Here is an 8746-nt window from a genome sequence, read left to right as displayed (position 1 = left end):
AGCAGTTTTTAAACAACTGCAGGTGAGAAGTCTTTAAATTTGCACTGTCAACGCTTTTTCATCCACGCTTGAGCAAGAGCACACAGCAGAAGTAGTGCTGGATGCAAAGCTGCTCAGGCTTGTCAGTGTACTTGGCATTTATAAGTGTCCTTGGGAGGATTCACTGCTGAAAAATTGTCCTCTCTGCAGTTCTCAAAATTTTTTCTTTTTTTTCTCCTCCTTTAGAAATCGTCCGCGCGATGACACACGTAATAAATCAAGGCATGGCCATGTACTGGGGAACGTCGCGCTGGAGCGCTATGGAGATCATGGTAAAGCTCATTTTTAGCAGTGTTGACACTTGGTAATTCTGTTTCCAGGCTGCAGGGTCTGCTGAAGGTCACGCTGGGAGCTGAACCTCAAGCGTGTGTCTGGGTTGGGGATGTTTGTGTTTTACTCCATCCAGCGTCTTTTCACCTAGAATAATTTAAAAACCTGTTCTGGAATGAGCCGGGTGTCAATTAGGAGAAGATGGGCTGATCTAGTGGTTTGGGTGTCTTGGCTCATTTAATTGGGGGTTGTTTTATTTGGTTGACTTCAAGACTTTTGGTAAAGCATCCGTTCCATGTCCATGACTGATTTGATGTTGTGGCCCAGAGAGGTGGGAGATGCCCCATCCCTGGAAACACTCAAGGTCAGGTTGGATGGGGTCTGAGCAACCTGCTCTGGTTGGAGATGTCCTCACTCACTGCAGAGGGATGGACTAGATGGCCTGGAAGTTCCCTTCTAACCTAAACCATCCTGGGATTCAATGATTCTGAGATGCCAGGAGCATCCTGCTGGTCCCTGCTTCTTGCAGTGGGGTCAAAACATGATAAATGAGCTCAGCACCCAGAATCTCTGCTGGGAAGGTGTTGGGCTTGTTGCTGAGCATGGCCTTGCAAAACTCAAGTTCATTGGTACCTGAACACAAGGAGACATAGTTCTGAGGGACATGGGTTAGTCAGGGACTTGTCAGTGTTGAGTTCATGGTCGGACTTGATGAGCTTGATGGGCTTTTCCAGTCCAGGCCATTCTGGGATGCTGTGAGCGTTGGCTCCTAGGTTATGTCCTGCAAGATGCTTTTATTTAATGAAGTATTTCATCTCCTGATTTCTCTTCACCAGGAAGCCTACTCTGTCGCCAGGCAGTTTAACATGATCCCCCCCGTGTGTGAACAAGCTGAATATCACCTTTTCCAAAGAGAGAAAGTGGAGGTTCAGCTGCCGGAATTATATCACAAAATCGGTGAGTTGGAGTTAATACACTGCCCATGAGGGGACAGGAGATGGAATATCTCACTGGCAGAGCCACATGCCAGCTCTGGGCTTTGCTAATTACTGCGCTCCCCCCCTCCCAGTCCTTTGCACCCACAAACAATGTCCTTGTACCTGATCTGCGTTCTTCTGATAACAAATCCCACCCTGAAACCAAACCACAGCTACTCCAGCTACTGAGAAGAAAATTATCTCTATCCTAGAAAAACCAGGACAAACTCAAAGACCTATTTTTGATACAACTCTGATTTCTCCCAGTCCCCTAAACTCTCCTCCTCTCTTTTCTCTGCAGGGGTCGGAGCAATGACGTGGTCTCCACTAGCCTGTGGGATCATCTCAGGGAAATACGGCAACGGGGTCCCTGAAAGCTCAAGGGCTGCACTAAAGGTGTGGTTTTGGGAGGGTTTTTGTGGGGTTTTTTGGGTTTTTTTTGTTTTTGTTGTTGTTGGTTTTTTTGTTGCACGTTTGATAAAAGTGAGGGCAGGGAAATAACAAAGGGAAGCCGGGTCCCTGGTGAGCAGGCTGGCGTGTGCGCTGCTGGATTGAGAGATCAGCTCGGTTTCTCTGGCAACCAAACTCCAAAGTGCAGGAGAATCTGGGTTACAAAGGCACTCACGTTTTTCAGCTCCCCCTGAGACCCCGGGGTCCTCTGTGTCCCCGCTCTTTGCTGGGCTGGGCAGCAGCCCTCTGATGGGTTCAGCATCGTGGTGTCACCACAGCGCTTGGTTTCTCCCATGATTATCCTGATTTTATTCTTATGGGGAGTTATGGGGTCTCCTTCTCTATCATGCCTGTGGCAGGCACGTTATTTAACGGTTTGAAAAACAGCAGAGCATTAAAATGTCACAAATTTGGGGGAAAACACAACCAAAATGGTATTTGAACCTCTGTACCAGCTGATGGGTAAAAGCCAACACGACCTGACAAGTGCCAGCAGGCTGCCATACGTCCTCGTGCTGGTTTTTGCTCAGCTTGGTGCTTTTTAAAGGAAAGATGCAGCCTGACTTGCTTACAAGGAGCAGCATTTCCAAATGTAGTGTTTCATTGCATTTGTCATTTTTTTGCCAAAATAAAATATATTAATATTTGGTAAAAGCTAGCTAAGGAGGGAGCATTGAAAAGTGGGATCCAAATGAAATTGATGAGAGTGAAGCAGAATCAAGTTTCCAGTCTGGAGCTGGGAGAACTGAAATCTCAGCTTTATTTAATTAATATCATCTTGACCAGCAATAGTAAAGCTTGGACAAGATGAGATGTTGTCAATTATTTTTTTTTTTGGGGCGGGTGGGATGCAAAATCTTCTCAAGTTGAGCAATATTTCACCTTTTTCCACTCTGTGATGGGATCCAGTGGTCCAAAAATAAAACTGAGGAGGTTCCAGGTTCCAGACCGAATCCATCAGTTGCATAAAGCCAGAGAGACCCAGAGGTGGGTTCTCACAGGAGACACCCTGTTTTTTAACACTTTGGGCAGCAGAGCATTGTGTTATTCAGCCTCGGTGACCTCCTAGGCTGGATGTGACTTTTTCAGAGCTGTTTCTAATTGCCTTTATTGAGCACTAACCATCGATTGCCATGTCACCCACCCTCACCCCCAGTGCTACCAGTGGCTGAAAGAGAAAATCGTAAGCGAGGAAGGCAGGAAGCAGCAGGTGAAGCTGAAGGACCTGTCGCCCATCGCCGAGCGCCTGGGGTGCACCCTGCCTCAGCTGGCCGTCGGTAGGTGACGGGACGGGGACATGGGAACGTTGTCATTTTTCAGATAGAAGTTCTGACAAACATTAGGGTCTGGAGTAATGCCGTGTCATTAAGCCCATGTTCCTGATCATCTTGTGACTTTATTCCCAGCATGGTGCTTGAGAAACGAGGGGGTGAGCTCTGTCCTTCTGGGATCTTCCAACCCCGAGCAGCTGATCGAGAACCTTGGAGCCATACAGGTAAGTGCAGGTGGTGGTGGTGGCATCTCAGTGGAGGTAGAGGGTTAGGTGGGGTAACACCAGCCTACCCTGAGACTAGCACTTTCCTTCTCTTTAAATGGAGTTTTAATAGTTGGTATCTGATTTCAGGCACCTTCCAGTACTAGTTATGCACACGAATTAAGCGAAGCCGTGGTTGCATCACCATAACTTACAACCATTTGTGGTAGTTCCAGGCGTACCCAGCAACACGAGGGTGGCATCAGCAGGTTTAATACATCTGAAAGAGCAAGTGGCCTGATTCCAGGACACACTGTGATATATTCTGCGCTGTCTCCCGCAGGGCACACGTCACTTGTACCCACCTTAATTATTCCCTGTTGCTTTTCACAGGAAAGAGCTTCCTCTGATGTTCTTGCCACCAGCACAAGGTGGATCATGCATAGAAAGTTTAGGAGCACTTTTGTGATTCTCTCACAGGATAAAGACACTACAGTAGTTTTTTTTTCCTTTAAGAGAGAATGGTTATTAGATGAATGTTTATTTATGTCACACAAAAAAAACCAGAGGAAACATTAATTGATAAAATCCAGATGTAAATTTGGAAAAAACCTTTTGGTTTTTTTTTTATTAACCCTCAGTTTTCTTCTCTCCCTAGGTCCTTCCAAAGATGACATCCCATATTGTAAACGAAATAGATAATATTCTGGGAAATAAGCCCTACAGCAAGAAGGACTACAGATCATAATGCAATGCATGAATTCCCTGGACCGCATGGTTTCCAGAGTGCTCTGTGCAGAAGTACAGCCCCGAATTAATATCCGGTCAGGCGAGTCATTCAGCAGCTTGCTGCTCGGTGTCTGCTGGCACTGGATCCTTCGAGACGCGTGCTGTCGCTACCAACCTGCAGTGAAATGTAAAAGCACAGTTGATCTCTCCTCTGACCGAGAATAATCTTGTATTTTCTTACCTTCGACTGAATTCATTGATTTTTGACTTTACCCTTAGCACCTCATGCTTGTGCTGTGAAAAAAAAAACACGTGTAAAGCAAAAAAAGAATTTATAACCTTTCAGGTACTTGGTAATTAAAGAAGGATGTACAGATCTATTTTTTCAATGAAGAAAAAGCCAGATACAACTTAAGGTTTTAATAAAACCACGTTTGGGAAATCGCAACTATAAAGTTTCTTCAGGTTAACAGATAGAAGGGGCAAGCTCAGATTTTCCGTTTTCTTTTTCTTATGCTGAATCTAAGCTTTAGATTTTGTTTGTAGTTGAATAAAGGATGTAAGACAGAGAATTAGTTAGAGATTAGATAGCTCAGCTCCTAACTAGACAATTATTTCAGCTGTGGAGTGCTCCTGGGAAGTACGAGCCAGAAGAGCACAGTTAGGAAACCCAAACATGCATGTCAGGTCAATAAAAATAACAGCTCTTTGCAAAATTCTAATTCTACATAAACCTTAAACTGAGAAAAAAGCCATGGTAAAATATTGGGGTTGGCATCTCTAGGAACCTGCCTCTACTTCTGCCTGCCTGTAGACATAGCTATCGCAAATTTCAATATTGATGAGCTTTTAAGGATATAGGTATTTATAATATATAACACATAGCTGCTGAAAAATACCAGAAACAATCAGGTACGTACTGTGGTGGAAGGTCACGTTTGCTTTGACTCGCTCTGGAATCAGGCGTGGAGGATTTTTAAGATGCATTTTCAACAGGTAGGGGGTTTTTGTTTGTTTTTTTTGGTAGGTTTTTTTAATTCCATCCCTCTACAGGAGTTGATAGTCAGCACTTCGGATATTTAATTTACCCATCTCGAGAACGATGTCCTGTTTGACTGTGAGTTTTGCTTTGTACAACACACCCGTGAGTTCGGTTGGTATTTCTCACTCGTAGGGAATGGTGTGTTTTGGGCACATATTTCCTGGGGGAAGAGCTGTGTACAGGATTTGTAGGTCCCTCGTATTCTATCCCCTCCCCTAACTCCAGGCTATCTGTGCAGCGCTCACGTGAGCCACGTGAACAGGTACCAACACTTTTGAGTTGTCTTCTCCTGTATTTAATCCACCGAGCTCTGGTCTGTGTACATGAACTTAGCTGCTGTAGAGCCAGAACTGCAGTCTGACTTTGCCTTCTGCTTGGACACAATAAAAGCATTTTGTGCATCTAACTGGCTATTTGGAGACCTGTTGCTAACAGCGAGACTGATTTTGTTACAGCAATGGTTTACCTTGGAAATGGGTATGTTATTGTTCCACAGGGAAACATCAGCCACTTATAAGCTTTCTCTTTCTTCCCTGTTTAGGATTCTAAGTCCATATTGGCAATAGCTGTAAGTTGTATAAATGATTCCATTAATAGCAGAGTTTAGTATTTACCATACCAGCTGCTTTACTTGTAGCATGAAAAAAGCAGGATTGTCTGATAAACCCATTATAAAAAGCCAGCTAAAGCATTTTAAAGTGGGTTTTGGTTTTTGTTTTGGGGGGTTTTTTTTGTTAAACTGGCAGGTTTGGGGTTTTTTTTTGTATTTACAACTTTAGAGATGAATGAAAAAATATATCCAAACCACTTCAGAAGTATTTTCCTAGGAGACTCAGTTTAGGTTTTATCCTCACTCTAAGTTACATAAAAATGAGGAGTATTTCCAATGAAAAGAACACAGATGCTGGCTGGTAGAAGACTCCTCTCTTCTGGAAGCAGAAAGTGTTGATAAACCTCCATACGCTGCCTGCCCATGAAAATACCCATTTAACAAAAATAAAATTAAGAATGGAAATACAAGGAATTAAATGACAAAAAAGCCTCCTTTTTATTAAAACTCTTCAAGTTACAATGAGATTGTCACTTTTTAGGATCAGTGAGTTTGGCTCTTACACCAGTCACCAAACTTAGAGGGAATTCTGTTACAGGTTTTAAGTACAAGCGTTTGTGCCGCTGTGTAGCAGCCCCTCACGGTGTACTTGTCTTACAACAGTTTGTAGTAGTGCCCCAGAAAGGTTACACCTGGTAACTGCTCACACACCATTTCCTTTCATTGCTAAGTAAAAAGAATTAATTCAGTTATTGAATCATACCATGTAAAGATACCAAAAGTTAATACACTTCAATAATTTTGGATTCAAACCCTCCCCCCCATACCCTGAAGCAGCCACACTATAAAAAAATGTATTCCTATTCCACCCTTAAACTTTTGTATGGCAGTTGAACCCTCTCACAGGTATAAATCAGGAGGGTTTTTTTCATCTACTTGGATCCTGTAGATAGCAGAGCAATCAGTCCAGATGAAGCACTTATAGAAAGAATATAGTTCCTGTAGGAAAAAGGTTAAGGGCATATACTGGAAGAGACACCACTTATTTGGTGCAGAGCATTTAGTAGAAGTTCTGTGAAAAACAAGGAATTGAAATGGTCTTTCTGTGTAGGAGTTTTAAAACTGCAACATCAAAATGTGAAATATGGCTTATAATCAAGGCTGTTAGCAGGGTGCTGAAATGAACTTAACTTCAAAATTCAGACACCCATAAAGTTTAGCCTGTTCTTTTAAAAATGTTTATAAATAGGGCTAAATACTGCAGATCTTTAATTAGCACAACTGGCCCTGATTGGCAAGTATTATTTACTGAAGTAACGAAAGATTTTACTTGTGAAGTTACTGAAACTCAACAACCCTGTAACGTAAGAGTACCTGGCAACTAACAGTGAGACAGTGTTTCTGTAAGAACACGAGCTGCCTCCTCATTCCACAATTACAACTGAAATGGCAAAGCCACAAGAATTTCTGTATATTGTCCAGGTGATATCCTTAAAACATCTTGTGTCAGATGTTAAACTTTTACATGAGTGGTAGATGGTTTCTTTTATTCCCTATTTGTATATTAAAGTGTTTCTAAGCTGAGGTATTACAAGGACTCATGACAAATATAGCTCCTAATGACAGGCAGGAATAGGACTCTGCTTGTTTCAGGTGTGGTGATAAAAGGATACACGGTGGGGTTGAAGTTCTTCAGCACAAAAAATGAAGCAATGATGACCAAGACCAGAAAGAGAGTATTGTTGTAGAAGATGGAAAAAGTTGTTGCTTCATAATCTGCAACTTCGTTTTTCTTCCACAGAATTCTAGGAATGAGTAGAGATATTATTTCAGGCATATTTAGATCAATGTATATCCTGGCACACTCACCCTTATGAAGTAACTAACACCCTGAGTGGAGTAAACCACACACTGCTGCTCTTGTTATAGCCAGCTTCTAAGAAACAGAGCGCAGCAAGAACTACCAGACAACTCATTAATTAAAGACAAAACCCTGCATACACTATGCACAACAATAAGTTGTTTTGTTCTGCAGCTCAAGGACTGAGAGGTTGCCTGACAGGACCTTATTGATAAAGTTTTCCATGTTTGAGACCTTTCATTGATAACTTGCCTCAAAAATGCTTTACAGGTGAATAAAGAGCTGACAGTACAGCACCTACTTACCAGAATATAGAAAAAAAAAGCAGTGGCCAAGCAACAGTCCCTAATATCCTACACAGAGCCTTAAAGATACCAACCAGTATTACACCAAGGGAGAGAAAGAAGAAAGAGAATTACCTTTCATCCTTCTCTTTACGAGACATCTTCCTGTTGTCTGCCTCAGACAGCTTGCGAGTAACTTCTTTGGAAACAGCATCTTCTCTTTTCTGTGCCACTCTGTAAGAAACATCATCGATGTTAAAGTTGGAAAATAAAAATGAAAACCCAAGCCTGGCATTATACAAAGTTGTATTTAGAGTGAAGAATGATACCTTGCCAAGACACTGAACAGTTTGGTCAAGTTGAAGGGACAAATAATAAGTTACTAAAAGTATGTGTCAAAGATAGTTTTTGGCAATACCCACTGAGAATGAAGGTAGTTTTGCTGTTTCATCATACCCTGAGCTGACAATAATTACAAGAGAGATGACAGAAACCAATTAGGAGGTACTTCTATGTAAAACAGTTTTTGGAGTAACATTTCAGACATTCTTATTCATTAAAAGAAAAAAGGTGTAAATGCTGGTTTTGTTAAATTATTTAACCATAGAATGGTCTGGCTTGGAAGGGACCTTAAAGATCACCTAGTTCCACCCCCCCTGCCATCAGCAGGGACACCTTCCACTATTTATTTAACAATAAATTGTACTTGAAATAGCCACCAAACTTACTTGTGTTTGAGAACAAACTTGACATTCTTATAGGCAAAAGCTACTAGATAGGTACTGATGAGGGTCATTACGCTATACAGGACTGCAGACTGAACAAGATCCATGTGCCATATCCTCCAGTAAAGCCCTTAAAAAGAAAGAAAGAAAAAAAAAAGGCATTTTGAGTGGTTTCTTTCTATAAGAAAAATACCCTCACAGGAGTCCTACGCAGATGACTGGCTCTGTAATTCCTTGTAACAAATTTTGCAGGCACTGGTTAAAGCCAGTTGCTGCAAAATCACTTGGAAGTCTCCGAACTGCATTAAAAACATATTTTTGAAAGAGAAAATCGGGTTTGTTTTT

At 42.0% G+C, this 8746-nt stretch overlaps 2 protein-coding genes across 2 annotated transcripts; one reads left to right on the top strand and one right to left on the bottom strand.

The window, feature by feature from the left end:
* Positions 1–221: 221 nt before the first annotated feature.
* Positions 222–4267, top strand: KCNAB1 (potassium voltage-gated channel subfamily A regulatory beta subunit 1). Its single transcript, XM_010171753.2, has 6 exons — positions 222–311; positions 1146–1266; positions 1588–1682; positions 2893–3013; positions 3143–3231; positions 3869–4267. The coding sequence occupies exons 1-6, from the start codon at positions 240–242 to the stop codon at positions 3956–3958; spliced, it is 588 nt and encodes a 195-aa protein (XP_010170055.2). The 5' UTR covers positions 222–239; the 3' UTR covers positions 3959–4267.
* Positions 4268–6336: 2069 nt separating this feature from the next.
* On the bottom strand, positions 6337–8525 carry SSR3 (signal sequence receptor subunit 3). Its single transcript, XM_010171752.1, has 4 exons — positions 8405–8525; positions 7812–7910; positions 7205–7336; positions 6337–6530 (listed from the first exon to the last, which is right to left on the bottom strand). Exons 1-4 carry the CDS (start codon positions 8506–8508, stop codon positions 6464–6466), a joined length of 402 nt encoding a protein of 133 aa, XP_010170054.1. The 5' UTR covers positions 8509–8525; the 3' UTR covers positions 6337–6463.
* Between the last annotated feature and the right edge of the window lie 221 nt (positions 8526–8746).

The sequence above is a fragment of the Antrostomus carolinensis genome, unplaced genomic scaffold (assembly GCF_000700745.2).
Source record: "Antrostomus carolinensis isolate BGI_N321 unplaced genomic scaffold, ASM70074v2 scaffold21367, whole genome shotgun sequence".
NCBI lineage: Eukaryota > Metazoa > Chordata > Aves > Caprimulgiformes > Caprimulgidae > Antrostomus > Antrostomus carolinensis.
This window is presented reverse-complemented; position numbering and strand designations above follow the sequence as displayed.